General features: G+C 40.9%; 1 protein-coding gene across 1 annotated transcript; it reads left to right on the top strand.

Moving 5' to 3' along the window:
* The first annotated feature begins 313 nt into the window (after nt 1–313).
* On the top strand, nt 314–6438 carry LOC139381082 (PR domain zinc finger protein 13-like). The gene is made up of 4 exons (XM_071124331.1): nt 314–541; nt 1991–2122; nt 2234–2354; nt 4343–6438. The coding sequence occupies exons 1-4, from the start codon at nt 368–370 to the stop codon at nt 5809–5811; spliced, it is 1896 nt and encodes a 631-aa protein (XP_070980432.1). The 5' UTR covers nt 314–367; the 3' UTR covers nt 5812–6438.
* Nucleotides 6439–15602: the final 9164 nt, after the last annotated feature.

The following is a 15602-nucleotide window of genomic DNA, read 5'->3' as shown; positions in this document are numbered from 1 at the left end:
AGCTCCAGACCTTTGATTCTGCACTCTTTTTTCTTTGCCCTTGACAAATTGGATTTTGGGGATGGGAAGGTCGCCTGGCCCATTGTCTGATGGCGGTTTTGCAGCAATTCATTATGTGCAAGGGTGAGGGAAAGTCTCCATGTGACCATCTCAGCCCGTATTCTCCCCACAGCTGCCGAAAGAGACAAACTCTCTCACACCGCGCGCATACTGCTCGCCCTTGCGCGTTAATGTGTCGAGGGGGTACCTTGCTGTTCCATTAGAAAAGCCGGATCACATACGCCACCGCATCACTTTGCGGGCGGAGATTGGCCTGTCCTCATCTCTCTGACTCCTTCTTGTCTCAATCAGTCACTGCGTGGTCTTCATGGTTCTCAAACCACTGAACGCAGAGCCAGCCATGCAAGCAACTCGGGCATCCACTATCAGTGTGTTTGCAGACTGCAGCATCCCGGCCGGCCTGCGGATAGGACCGGTGCAGGGTATCTTCAAACTAGGGAAATACGTTACTGATCGCAAAGAGGTGGTAACCAAGAAAAAGGTAAGCACAGTTTTATTATGGCATGAAATAGGATTTATTCCTAATGATTTCTATCTGCAAAAATTCATTTTTTTACAATTCTACTTTTTGTAGGATGATTTTTGCAGGCTTCAGAATTGAATTACAAACTAACGGGGGAAAAAATGTTATTCTCCTATTTTAATGACAAATCATTCCATTATCATCATTATCACCTTTAGGCCTATATTAATACTCATATTATTATTTATGTATAAGACTGATATGAATAATGGATGCATTTCGAAAACATGATTTTCTTTATATAGGACCTACATTTAATTATCAGGGCAGGTAAAGGGGACACAGTGATCTTTTTTTTAAAAAACATTTTTGAACCAGACCTGTCATGGTTCATTGGGCCTTCGGTTATTAATTGGTTCGTGCTGTCAGGTTGGAAATAATTGAGTAATATTAGTGGGACGACTTGTCACTCTGTGCCTTTACTTAACCGCCCTAATAGGGCGACCTGGGGTGCTATGTGAGATTTCATTTCCTCGCCCACTTTAAATTTCACAGGCTAGTAGGCAAGTTATTCAAATGACCAATTTAATTTTAATGCACTCCGGCCATGGAAAGATGCTACATCATAGAACACAGCTTCGAGTTATAAAATAACAACATGAATAAGAAATACTAAAATATAGCCTATAGAAATGTATTGAACATCTAAAATAACATTATTGCAACATATCGTTATTAATACAATATGGAACTATCAGAAATGGCTGCTATTTCTATTTTAATGTAATGTTTTTTCATTGATTTAACATAATTGTTTTATACAGGCTAATTGTTTATTGGTGAATTTATGGTCCTTAACAAACCAATAGATAAGTACATTATAACTGCATTTTAAGAAAAGGCCTACACCCTGCTGTCGTAGTTTGTGATTGATGCGGCTAAATGCATCGCCCTGGGCTTCATGTGATGCATCAGGTGCAATCTCCGTGTCAAATGTCACGCTTCATTCATTAATTTGCTTGAACAGTTTAGAAACCCTTTGACACTTCTCAAATTCGTTTCCCATATCAACTCAATTATGTGTCATTCTCCCTGGTAAATTATCACCGCTGGTTAACATCGCGGATAAAGACGCATTGGCACACCTCAAGGTAAGCCTGTCATTTAGCCATTGGGCATAATAACAATCATATTTACAAACAATTAATTCAATATTTAATAAACCAATATTTCTAAAACGAAATCATTGAATATGTACATGTGCTAAGCCTATACGAAAAGAAACACCACGTTTGTTTAGTGCTCCAATTGCAGTCAAGCGTGACGTCGCAATGTCAAATATGCAACTCTGTTTATGATTTATTCATAAACTGCGGCTGCCGGACTTTTAGTGAGCTGTGATTTTATCGCATGTTAGGCCTTATTAGCATAATTTCTAACGTTGAACTATCCATGTTGTGGATCTAGATTCGGCTGCTGAGGGGGGAAATCGTGGATGAATCAGGTTGCCATGTGCCAGACTGGATTGGGTGTATCCGGGCAGCCAGAAACAGTCAAGAACAGAACTTGGAGGCTGTCTCAGATCTACCTGGTGGGCAGGTCAGTACTGTGTTTAATTTAAAATGCATAAAGCTCAAGTCATTAGATTTTTTTTTAAACTCAAGCTGAAAAAGTTAGTTGCATGTATTTAACGTTGCCCTTTTACGTTAGATTTTCTATCGTGTGCTGACGGAGATCCCAGCCGGCGAGGAGCTGAGTGTGTGGTACTCCAACACTCTGGCCCAGTGGTACGACATCCCTACCACTGCCACTCCAACACACGACGAGAAAGGTAAGAAAACTTTAGAATGACTCTGTAATATAACCTGTAATACAAAACGATGAGAAAAGTAGCCAAAAATAGATCATGGATATTTGTTTGCAGGCTGGTTCAACACGATCGAAATCCACATATATCTTTATGTGGTATTGTCCAAACAAAAGTTTTAATAGAAATGGATTAGGCTACAGTATAGGCCTGATGAGGCTGCTTACTGGCATTGACATTTTGTGAGTTCCATCATTGCACAGTTAAGTGACTGTCCAAACCTTGGCGTCCAGCTATACAAATCAATTTCTGTGGAAAGGTTGTAAGTCCTATATTTTCACGGTCGACAAATGTGCACCCCCAGAGCATTCATTTCGATTCCGGGGTCATTTGATGGTTTTATTTACATTACAAGTTAAATGGTCTTGTTGACTAAATAGGCTTGACAGAATTTCATGTTGAACAATTCAACAATAAAATGTAAATGTGTACAACAGCCAGCAATAGGCCTAACCACCACCTATTAGGCGTCGTTGTACTAGTGTAATAAACAGAAAATAACAATAATAATAATAATACCCCCCCCCCCCTCCAAAAAAAAAAAAAAGTTTATCTGGATATTCAAACAGTGGCATCGATGCCATGGCTTTATAGGCTTGTCAAATTAAAGCCTAATCATATGATCACCAGCAAAATAATCCGGTTTTAATCAGATTACACCTAACGGATTCAATTATAATGCTTAGACTATATTAGAGTAGCTGCTGCTTGTGCAACAGCTAATTGGGATCCCAATAAAATACCAAATACCAATACCGATCTATTACTGCACTCTTAGAAAAAAAAGGTTCTGGATAGAACGAAAAAGGGTTCTATGGTTGTTGCATTTATGGTACCCCTTAAGGGATTCTATATAGAACCTTTAGGGGTGCCAATAATGAACCCTATTTGGTTCTATCTATAACATGTTTGTGTGTGTAATTACTCTGTCTGAGAAAAATTAGGCATGAGAAATGGAGGGCCTGACAATCATTTTCAAGATATAGCCTACCAAAATTATATTCGACTGTTAAACTAATTACAGTGACAGGCACATGGAATAAACCCGCAATTTAAAAACAGGGATAGGCGTGTTTTAACAACTTCAAAGCAGACGATAGTAATTCATGGGGGGACAGAGGTTAACAAATGTCATCGCCTCATTAATATTCATGTATTCAAAAGAAAATGAATTCAAAAAAGGTACTTTACGGTAAATTAGCTGGCTACATAAGGTATTGTTGCCTAATGAATGCTAACTTTTATGTGGGATGTATATTGCCCTGATTTGTGGCGAAGCACTTTCTGCTGTTCTCTGGCCAATACACCGTGCGCTCCTTGACATACGCGTCCTATTATTTGGCGTTAACAGATGGGCCAGCCTTATTGTCTATGGCGATTCGCGATTTCAAGCAACAGCTGCTGTCACTTCTACGGGAAAGAGCACAGAGAAAGTCCCCCTATCCAACGTATTGGTTTCGGAGCGACAGATTGGACGGGGCGTTTGCTCTTTTGATGGCGATGATAAACAACAGCCCTATAAGGATTACAAAATCATTACATCTATATAATTGACCTCCTATTGTTCAACTTCTGTCATTGCTCACTTTGATGAGGTGGATAGGGTTAATATACTCTGCCGCCTATTCAAAACCCGAATCCCATTGGAAACGTGTAGATTCATCTCAATGGATTTATCCAAAACATTTAAATAGGAAACGGAAAAGATTTGCATGTGGCACAAAATAACAGTACAGTTTGAGGTTACTCTAATAGGCCACTGGGAGCGTCTGCAGATGGAACATCAGTCATAAAGCACCCAATAATAGGCTTCTACTCTCACAAAGCAATAGATAGAAATGTGTAGTAACACAAATGTTCAAGATTGAACGTGCTTTATTGACAGAAGTGGGGAGAATAACGAATATCGAGACCCATCGACATTAACATCATGTCTCTCTGCTTCTCTACAGGTGAAGAACGCTACATTTGCTGGTACTGCTGGAGAATATTTAAATATCCCAACACACTCAAGGCCCACGTCCATTTCCACTGCGCTTTGAGCAACGGGCGGGGCTTTGTGAACAGCGAGCAGGCCAGGAGCACAGACAGCTTCAGCAGGTCACCCAAATCCGGGGACATTCCCAACACCTCGGCCTCGCCCAGGAACGGCCACAACACCTCCATCTCAGACTCTGTCAGACGGACCGTGTCTTCCTCACCCTTCCTCAACAAAGCGGGGGTAGCAAAGAAACCCAGCTCTGAGGAGCAGGACAGAGCACTTGACATGAGCGTTACCTCAGCCAGAAACCACGGACATCTCATGGGCCTTGGCGCAACGTCTTCAATGTTGAGCAACATGGGGTTCCACCCAGGCGTGCGCTCTGCATTCAAGCCAATGGGCCAATCCAAGGTCCCCGCGGCTGACGTCTACAGAGAGGAAACTAATGGGAAGCATAATGGACTAGGCTTCAGCAAACTCCTGGGGAACATGAAATCGACGCGAGCCTTGAATGAACCTTTAACCGGAAGCCATCCCTCCAAGTGCGTCCATCCATTAGATTCTACATCTTCCGTGGTCCCGTGCGCAAACGCCATCAGGGGTTTTCCGTTAATACCTAATTTCGATGAGACATCGGCTTTCAAGCACGTGGAGAGCCGGATGCACTCTGGACTGTCCCCCTCGCGTTACTCTCAGATGTCCTCTGGATTCCAAATTGAGAGGTTTTCTCTGCCTCAGTTCGATGGCGTCAAGCCATATAATGGAGATTGCAATATCCCCCTCATGCCATTCACCGTGTACAATGGCGAGCTGCTTTATAGTTCACCCTACTACCCACTGAAATTCCATTTTAGCAATCTCCTAAAATACCCGGAGTCTATGTCCTACTTTGGCGCACCTGCACTCAACCAAGACCTGGATTCAATAACCAACATTGACAGGGAGATAGCCATGCACACTCAACAGTTGTCTGAAATAGCCGTCGAAAAGAACCGAGTCAGGCTCGACTCTATGCCCACTGCTAACACAGGCTCAGGGAAGCCCAAAAAGGGACACTTATGTCTTTACTGTGGTAAACTGTACTCTCGGAAATACGGACTCAAGATCCACATGAGAACTCACACAGGGTACAAACCACTGAAGTGCAAAGTTTGTTTTCGGCCCTTCGGTGACCCCAGCAACCTAAATAAGCACATCCGTCTGCACGCGGAGGGGAACACCCCGTACAGGTGCGAGTTCTGTGGCAAGGTACTGGTGCGCCGGAGGGATTTGGAGCGTCATGTCAAATCAAGGCACCCTGGACAAACAATAAAAAAAGCTGAGGACAAAACCGAGGGCATATTCGAGGATCAAGAGCAAAAGAGCGACAATGACAGCGACGTAGATGTATGCTTCACCGATGATCAGAGCGACCAAGAATCCAGTAAAATAGATGATTAATTGAGATTTTGACACAAATAGGGGCTATGGCAAAGACAGCACAATGTTTTGTGAAATGGTTACAGGTTACCTGTTCAGATTTCCGTGTAATTTATGTTTCCCCCAAGGAACGAAAGTTATTTATGTATGTTTTAAAGCTATTGAAAATGTAATTGTTTTTATTTAAAAAATCAGATTAGGACTAGACAAGTTTCAAATTACAGCCTTTTCTTTTACAACAATGTCTATTCGTTTCAGATGGAACAAAGTATAGGCGCCAATATGTTCCCCAAATAGAGGTCGGCTGCACTTTAAAACAGTTATGAACAATTCATTATCAAGCCATGTAGGTCAAGTGTTTAAACACTGAATATCACACTTACTGCTATTTTTTAATTCATTTGAAGTACAATAACTTAAATGTTGCACTTTCTTGCGAGGGCATTTAATTGTTTTAGGACAAAGTTGAGAAGGACAGCAAATATTTATAGCAGTTAGTACCAATCCATTATTTAAGGATCTTGTTTATAGTAGAAAATAACATCTGATTTAAAAAGCATAATGTACAAATGTAAGAATATGATATTTCACTGTTCAGTGAAAAAGTGTTGTACGTTTGTTCATAAGTGATATTGTATATTGACAATATTTCCCTCTTGTTCACTGAGTTGTTCCTTTTTAATAAATGTAATTTAAAACTTTGAAATTGTTTGTAACTTGCTTGATTCAAATATATAGTCTACTCTAAAGCCTACTTGTTTATTAGGCTAACTAATGCACACAAACACAATTCCCCTCACTTTTAACTGCCATTGTTAGTGCACTAATGAATAATTTCCACTTGTAGGCCTACATTGTAGACAGGGTTATCATCAGGATGTTAGTCACTATATTTCCTGTTCTTGTTTTTCAAATGGAGTGACCTCTGAATTCCTCTGAGGACGCAATCGCACCCAGGCGAAACGCTTGGCTGTGCGTATTACAGTAAACCTGCAATACATCTCACCACTGTAGGGCATGGTGTAGCCATTAAGGAGAATGATTGGCTCGCCGACGAGCGGTGGGGAGTTTATAAGTAGGCCTACTGGGTTCTGACATTTGTAAATACAATATTATATTTGGTTAAAGAGGTTATCATCATCATCATCATCATCATCATCGTTATCATCAAAATGGTTTTCAACCAATTGTCTGATCCAACAAGTAAGAGATTCAACAAAATCCATGTTAAATTGAAAACAAACAAAAACATTTGGGGTCTGCAACAAGTAGGCTTCTAGATACATACTGGATACATTTAATTCAAATTTGTTAAAAAATAATCGGAATTTAATTAGGAAAATAAATAAACATGGTCCGTTTCCAACACATTCATGAATGTATACGAATGTGTGCTGAAATGCTTGCCTGGAAATTAAATTAAATCAACCTCAATCTTGATAGAGAGCTAAACCTTCGACAACATGCACTATTCACGAAATAATGTCAACTTTTCGTTATAGAGATAAGGAACAGTTTTAACCGTGCAGTGAAAATGGTTCCTTCCTACATTGTGCGTGTCTTGTTCCATGGAAATAGCAGATATAATCTTAAAATATCAGGTCAAATTTATGGCCTGTTGTAAAAAGGAACATTTAAAAGGGAAAAATACGTTTATTTGGGTAAAAGGTGAGATCCATAAAAGGTTTAGAACAAAAATATTGATGCACTGAGACGCAGATAGTTCTAAAATAGTATAAAGTTAAAAACACGCATTAAAAAAATCTATAAAACAAACCCCTCTTATTTGGTTTTCCCAGTTTGAAACAAAAACCTATCAGACGTTTTAACGACTCCCGCTGTCTACCTTTTCCTTTGCTAAAGGGCTCTGGGTCTCGTTTCCTAGTTGCAATGTAATTTAAGCATTATGATGATCGTACCAGATTAATAACTATTTTCCCAAACAAACATGCAGAGAGAAGGTTCGCCAAGTGCGTCGCTAGACCATGTGTCGATACTGATAGAATCGAAAAAAATAGCAGCGCTGTTCTCAAATTAGCTTTCTCCATTGAAACCTTAACATTATAATTATTCCACAATACTGACGACGGATCAGCTCATAGAGAGATATTACCACCTATGGCTGCAAATAGGCTATTGAGGTGCTTATCATTATGTCATATCTGGTGTAGGCCTAATCCTCCTGTTTTATCTGGTGTCCTGTGTTATTTTAGGTATGCTCCCTCTAAATCTCATGGGCATTCCTGCATCTACAGGAATGTATGGTTCTATTGGTCTAGCTAGGACAGGTGGGGGCACTCCTGTACAGTAGGTGGCGTTAATGCACAATAACGTTGGATGCCAGCCACTGATAAACCCCACAGAAGAAGGGGCGGTGGTGATCATGGTAGCTAGCTAGCTTTACACCGGTAGACAGTGTCCTTTGTCTCTGCCTGTCGGAACTGTTTTTCCGCAGTTCTGTTAACGATGGCAAGGGCAGGTTTTCAGCAGGAGAGAGTGAAGGACATTGTGCTAGCTTAGTCAGCTTGTCTGGTACACAGTAGGCACAGGGTGTCCCTAATTAGCAAGCTGGCTAGTTAGCTAACACACAACTTCACCCTAGCCTCCCACCTGCTGTGCAAGTGGGAGTTTGGGGTGACCGGTGGACATTGTCCTTCACCCCCCGCCTGTCAGGCACTGTTTTCTCCAGCACACAGCAGGCAGGGACGACACGGTGTCGATAACAACTCTAGCTAGCCAGCTAGCACATGGTGTCGCTCCAGCGTCCTGTGCTAGCGGGAGGCGGGGGCGACCGGAAGACAGTGTCCTTTTCCCCCCCAGGGAAGAGGTGTTCCTGCAGATGTCTCTGCAGATGGAGGAATTTCCACATGCAGTAACGCCCCGAATTGCAGGCTGAAGTTGCACACCATTGGGTCGTGCTGCTGATCCAGTTTCTGCGGTTCTGCCTGTGGTTATGAAACCCTGATCTGTTCACCAAACATGCTACATTGTTGTGCTGCTGATCCAGTTTCTGCTGTTCTGCCTGCAGTTATGGAACCCTGATCTGGTCACTGGTCGTGCTACCCTGTCCCGGACTCGCTGCTTGACGACAAATACAAAGTTGCCAAAGTACTTGCAATGATGCACCCATTTTGTGATTTAGTGCATTATTATTGGGTACGCATAATCAGCCACCTCAATATTTGCAGCCATAGGTGGTTGTATCTCTTTAGGAGCTGATCCCTTGTCACTATTGTGGAATAATTATAATACTAAGGTAAGATATGAGTGATGGCCAATCCGAGAGCGGCATTGCTTTTCTTTTGATCCTATCAATATCGACACATGGTCTAACGAAGTTCTTAGCAAAGATTCTCTCTACATGCTTGTTTGGGAAACACTCTTAAAAATTTTGCTCATAAATAATGATGCAACTGGTACGATTATCGTAATGCTTATGCTCCATCAAAACTGGGAAATGAGGCCCTGAGCTATACTGAAGGTAATTATGACGAGGCTCTCTGCTGGTTCCGTTTCTCTGTCATGGATGACGTTTGACTGCCGAATGAGTGCGAGCCTGTGGGAGGAAGCGATTGAATACGAAGTACATTAAGACCGCTCAGATGTCAGCGGCCCTCTCCTGAAGATGAACCACTGCGACCTGTATGCTCTAGTCGGCTGGCCCTCGCTACATATTCGTCGGCAGACCCACTGGCTCCAGGTCATCTATAAGTCTATGCTAGGTAAGCTCCGCCTTTTCTCAGCTCACTGGTCACGATAACCACACCCACCTGTACCACGCGCTCCAGCAGGTATATCTTACTGGTCATCCCCAAAGCAAACACTTTCTTTTTTTCCTATTGCGTTATTGACTATCCATTGTTTATTCCATGTGTAACTCTGTGTTGTTGTTTATGTCGCACTGCTTTGCTCTATCTTGGCCAGGTCGTAGGTGTAAATGAGAAAAAAAATATTAAAAAAAGATTGGCACCAAAATAATTGAACAGGGCCTCGTTTCCCAGAGCCTTGGTAGCTGGTGATGGGAAACCGAGGCTTTCTGAAGCCTTTGGGGATTCCACCAATTGTTCCTGAAAACCGGTTCATTACTCTGAGCTTTTAACACAATGCAAATTAGTGATATCCGCTGGTCAGCAACGAAAAGCAGGGTTTGATGTTCATATAGACGTTTTTTGCACAATATATCATATATCCGTGTCGCAGTGGTTAGTCGCCTATTTTCTGTTAGCTACTGTTACAGGTTCGCACCTTCAATCGTGCTTCCCTTTTTTTGAAGTGAAAAATTTTGTTTTTTTGCTGTCAGAAATTGTGAATCTATGACATTATTTAGGATAGAAGCTTATACTTTACTAAATAAAACAAATTGTTTGAACATCAATGTGCATAAAGTGTGTTGTCTCTATTTTCAAAATAAAATGCCGTCGGCAGGATTCAACCCCATTCACTGTGGTCTGAGAGTGATCTTGTCCCTGTCCCCAACTCTACCTTCAAAGCTACCAATCAGGTGACACTATATGAAAAAATCCTAAATACATTGTAAATACAGTGTCAAGTAGAGGTCGGCATTTAAAAGCAGCTTAGAACTGAAGAAAGCACCAGAACCATGGCGAAATCAGTGGGATCTCACATTTTACAACACAAAGTTTGAAAAACCATGTGATCAAACGAAGAGAAGACCATTCTCTTGCCTACCCCTTTTTGGATTAATAAACATTGTAAAACTCCAACTATCTGCCTCCTGTGTCTGCATTTGGGTCTTGATAGAATGGGACATGTAGCGGCTCTGTGCAAAGGATAGAAAATATGTGTCAAGTGTGGATGGGAACATGATTATGGCGAATGTGGGAACAATGTCAGGGTTAAATGTTGTAATTTGGGGGGGAACACAGTGCAGCATTTGGTAGATGCCAGGTGCAGAAAGAGGCAAGAGGCCCAAAGATATAAACTCATTCATATGGTCTCTTATGCAGAGGCCGCAAGATAGATTGGTGGAACTATTAGGCAGAATGATGGAGATCATAGGGTTACTACTGGAATGAGTAGACCTACTGTAGAAAATGTTGCTTATGTTGGTCCAGACACAGATGGAAGACCTGCTCAGAAATATTGCTCTCACAAATGTGTTGTTTCAGAGGACATCTTAAAAGTTAATCAGATTGACTTTATAGCCTTCATTGGAAAGGTTACCAATCTGATTGTGTTTGTGGAAGGAAGAACTGCCAAGTTGAAGTTCATTGTGGAAGCAACAACAGAGTATTTAGGAGTAACAGATGTTACTGTCGCCATGATTTTTGATATGTTGACTCCTATCAATACTAATGATGGAATGTCTCAGTATGATGATAATTAGAATTATGGTTTTTGTTATCCTTCAGTGGAATGCCAGAAGCCTTATTGCTAACGGTCAGGAGTTTAAGAATACTAGAACTCCTGAACGTTTAAGTCTCAAACCTGATGTGATATGTGTTCAAGAAACATGGCTTTGACCACATCTTGATTTTATTATTCCTGGTTATTGCTCAATCCGATCTGATAGAGCAACTGGACAGGGTGGTGGGTGTGCTACGTTCATAAGGGAAGGTCTTGTATATCGTAATATACCTTTCAAATCTGAATATCAATGTGTGATGGTGGAAATCTACAGTGCAGGTAGGAATATTAAGTTACAACATTGTTACAAGCCTTGTCATCAACTATCTGCAGCAATATTTGATGAAATATCAGTGGAATTGGGCTCTTGAGAGATATGGTGCGGAGACATTAATGCACATAGTAGTTTATTGGGAAGCAAACATACAGATACTAATGGTACTATTGTGGAAGATATGATGGAAGCATTAGTATGTCTTAACAATGGATGTTTTACAAGAGTTAATGTTGTTAGAGAGGTTACATCCTGCCTGGACTGACTTCTAACTCTATTGCATCTACTGTATGTGTGAATGGAAAGAATGATTCTACTGTTGGAAGTGATCATTTATAGATTTCGTATACCATGACCTTTGATGATACTATTCCAGATTGAGTACCATTCAGAAGATGGGGCTTTCATGAAGCAGACTTGGAAAAGTTTGGTGTTCATTGCTTAAAGTCTGTTGGACAGTTGTCTTTAGAGAGGCCGGTTGATGTATGTGCTGCCTCTGTGACCTCTCTGATTTTGAGTGCTGCAAATATGTACCAGTGAGTGAAGTGGGTGAGAAAAGGAAGGTGGCGCCTTGGTGGACTGAAGAGTGCGGCTATTCGAGAAAGAAATAGGGATTACAGAGTGTTGCGTCGGAATATGACTCCTGAGAATCTACTTGATTTCCAAAGAAAGAGAGCTTTAGTACGCACAGTCAATAATGTAAAAAAAAATGCATGGAGACAGTTCTGCTCTACAATAGGCAGGGGTACTGAGCTGGGGGATGTAGGGTCTATGTTGAAGAAGATGACTGGAAGAAGGAAGTCCACTCGAATTCCTGTTTTGATTGTGGGTCAAACAACTGATAAAGAAAAAGCTGACTTGTTGGGGAAAACATTTGTGGTGTTACTTTGGGTGAAGTATATGAGCAATGCAGGTGTGAGATTTGAAATGCTCATGTTAATGTGTATAAGATAAGGGATACTGTTAACTTTTCTTTGGATGCTATTTTTACCATACATGAGATGCGTTCAGCCTTAATAGGCTGTGGATACACAGCCCCAGGTCATGATCAGTTGTGCTATGCATCATTTAAGCATCTATCTACCTGATGAGATCATACATGTTCTCCTGGGATTATTTAATGTGATTTAGAGTGAGGGGGTTATACCTTCTGGTTGGAAACGTGCTGTAATATTACCTTTTGTAAAGCCTGGTAAGGACCCTTCATGTGCTGATAGTTATAGACCAATAGCACTGACCTCTAACTTGTGTAAACTGATGGAAAAGATGATTGTCACATTTCCTGGAACATAGAGGTTTATTGAGTCAATGTCAAAGTGGATTCCTTAAAGATAGATATACTTTGGATGTATTAGTAAAGGTGAGCAATGAAGTTGAAAAAACTATGGCTACTGTCCTTTTTTACATTGAAAAGGCTTATGACACTATGTGGAGAAAAGGCCTACTGATTAAGATGGAAATACTTGGTATTGGTGGGAGATTATATAACTGGGATTTGGCTTTCTTATTTAATCGCTCGAGTTAAAATAGGATACATTTTATCTGATGCCTATGGAGTTGACAATGGTATTCCTCAAGGCAGTGCTATCAGTCCTACTTTGTTCAATATTATGATTAACAATTGTTTTGGGGGGTAATGGGGCTTCCCTATATGCTGATGATGGAGCTATTTGGAAGAGGGGAAGGAATGTCTCTCGTGATCAAAATAATTCAACAAGCTATAGTGGATGTTGAAAGATGGGCGATTGACTGGGGTTTTAAATAGTCAGTGGCGAAGTCTTGTTGTATGGGTCTATGTTTCAATGAGCGATATGCATGGAAAGATCATGTCATAAATGTTGACACAATGTGTAAGAAGGTGGTGAATCTTATGCTTATGAATGGGGTGCTGACAGACAATCGTTGATGAATATTTATAGAACTGGGATCAGGACAACAATTGATTACAGGTGTATAGTTTAATGAACAGTGGTGAAGACTTGGCTTCAGAAGCTGGACAGAATCCAGTATATATAGTGCATTTGGAAAGTATTCAGACCGCTTTACTTTTTGCACATTTTATTACATTACAGCCTTATTCTAAAATATATTAAATTCATGTTTTTCCTTATGAATTTACACACAATGCACCATAATGACAAAGCGAAAACAGGAAAAACCCTGTTTCCATTGATCATCTTTGAGATGTTTCTAGAACTGGATTGGAGTCCACCTATGGTAAATTAAATTGATTGGACATGATTTGGAAAGGCACACATCGGTGGGGAAGGACTTTGGTCAGGGAGGTGACCAAGAACCCGATGGTCACTCTGACAGAGCTCCAGAGTTCCTCTTTGGAGATGAGATAACCTTCCAAAAGGAAGCGCTCCACCAATCAGGGCTTTATGGTACAGTGGCCAGAAGGAAGCCAATCCTCAGTAAAAGGCACATGACAGCCCGCTTGAGTTTGCCAAAAGGAACCTAATGGACTCTCAGACATGAGAAACAAGATTCTCTGGTCTGATTAAACCAAGATTTAACTCTTTGGCCTGATAGCCAAACGTTGCGCTCACCACCTGGCCAATTCCATCCATACGGTGAAGCACGGTGGTGGCTGTGGGGATGTTTTTCAGCGGCAGAGACTGGGAGACTAGTCAGGATCGAGGGAAAGAAGAACGGAGCAAAGTACAGTGAGATCCTTGATGAAAACCTGCTCAGGATCTCAGACTGGGACAAAGGTTAACCTTCCAACTGAACAACAACCCTAAGCACACAGCTAAGACAATGCTTGTGTAGTTTTGGGACAAGACTCTGAATGTAATTGAGTGACCCAGCCAGAGTCTGGACATGAACTTGATTTAACATTTCTGGAGAGACCTGAAAATAGCTGTGCAGCGACGCTCACCATACAACCTGACAGAGTTTGAGAGGATCTGCAGAGAAGAATGGGAGAAACTCCCCAAATACAGGTGTGCCAAGCTTGTAGCGTCATACACAAGAAGACAGCTGTAATCACTGCCAAAGGTGTTGCAACAAAGTACTGAGTAAAGGGTCTGAATACTTATGTAAATGTGCTATTTCCTTTTTTTTTTTTTTGTACATTTACAAAAATGTCTAAAAACCTGTTTTTGATAAGGAAAAAAACGATTTAATCCATTTTAGAATAAGGCTGTAGCATAATAAAATGTGGAAAAAGTTAAGGGGTCTGAATACTTTAAGGATATGAATTGGTGAATCAACATCTGGTGAATTAACATCTGTATGCGTCTTAATAGTGGAATCAGGTGAGATGCCTTTGGATATATGGCGTAAAACAAATCATTAGCTTATTGGGTTAGGTTGAAAGGCTGTGAGGTTGAGCATCCCACTGCTACAGTTCTAGATGACTGTTGGGAATACTAATAGACAAGGCAGTGGTTTTAGTTGGACAGTTGGAAAGCTTGCTGATGAGAGTGGTTTGAAGGAGTTAGAGGTTGGCCCTTCTGTGATGATAGGGAATGTTCCTCCATGGTTACTCCCAGATCCTGTTCTTGATCTAACCTTGATAGTGAAAAGGAAAGATTGGTCAGATGTCAGTGATATAGGTAAACTGGTTGACAATTACATTGGGTGAAGTTTTAATGCTTTTTTACCAATTTCCCCACTGGATCCAAGGACCCAGATAGTGGGCGCACAGAAGCAGGTGTTTACGTTTCTGAATTTGATGTGAAGATATGTAGAAGACTAACACATGAACTGCCAGTATACTCAGTTGAACTGTTGGCGATAGTAGTTGCCCTACAGTGGGTGGAGGACGTACAACCTGTTATAATTATAACAACCTGTTAGAATCTGAGCAATTATAATATGCTTAGATTCTGTCTGTATTGAATCTGGTAAATCTAACAGGAGTGACCTACTATTGGAGGTATTCATGTTATTATGGAGAATTGAGAGAATGTGTGTAGTAATGAGATTTCCAGCACATTCTGTTGTGGAAGGGAATACAATTATAGACCAGTTAGCCAAAAGAGCTTTGAAATTAGATACAATTGATATTAATGTTCCACTGGGTAAAGGTGAGGCCAAATGTAAGATTAGAGCCATTTTGATAGATGTGTTGCAGAGGAGATGGGACTCTGAGCCAAAGGGCTGTCATTTATATGCCCTCAAAATATATTTTTATTTAACTTGGCAATTCTGTAAAGAACAA

This window comes from Oncorhynchus clarkii, chromosome 2, assembly GCF_045791955.1.
Source record: "Oncorhynchus clarkii lewisi isolate Uvic-CL-2024 chromosome 2, UVic_Ocla_1.0, whole genome shotgun sequence".
Lineage (NCBI taxonomy): Eukaryota > Metazoa > Chordata > Actinopteri > Salmoniformes > Salmonidae > Oncorhynchus > Oncorhynchus clarkii.
This window is presented reverse-complemented; position numbering and strand designations above follow the sequence as displayed.

Bases quoted from the DNA above. Each gene is read 5' to 3' on its own strand.
- LOC139381082 (XM_071124331.1), top strand. From the start codon at position 368: ATGGTTCTCAAACCACTGAACGCAGAGCCAGCCATGCAAGCAACTCGG. The intron at 542-1,990 runs GTAAGCACAGTT...TTGTGGATCTAG, and splicing joins AGGTGGTAACCAAGAAAAAG to ATTCGGCTGCTGAGGGGGGA. The intron at 2,355-4,342 runs GTAAGAAAACTT...GCTTCTCTACAG, and splicing joins TCCAACACACGACGAGAAAG to GTGAAGAACGCTACATTTGC.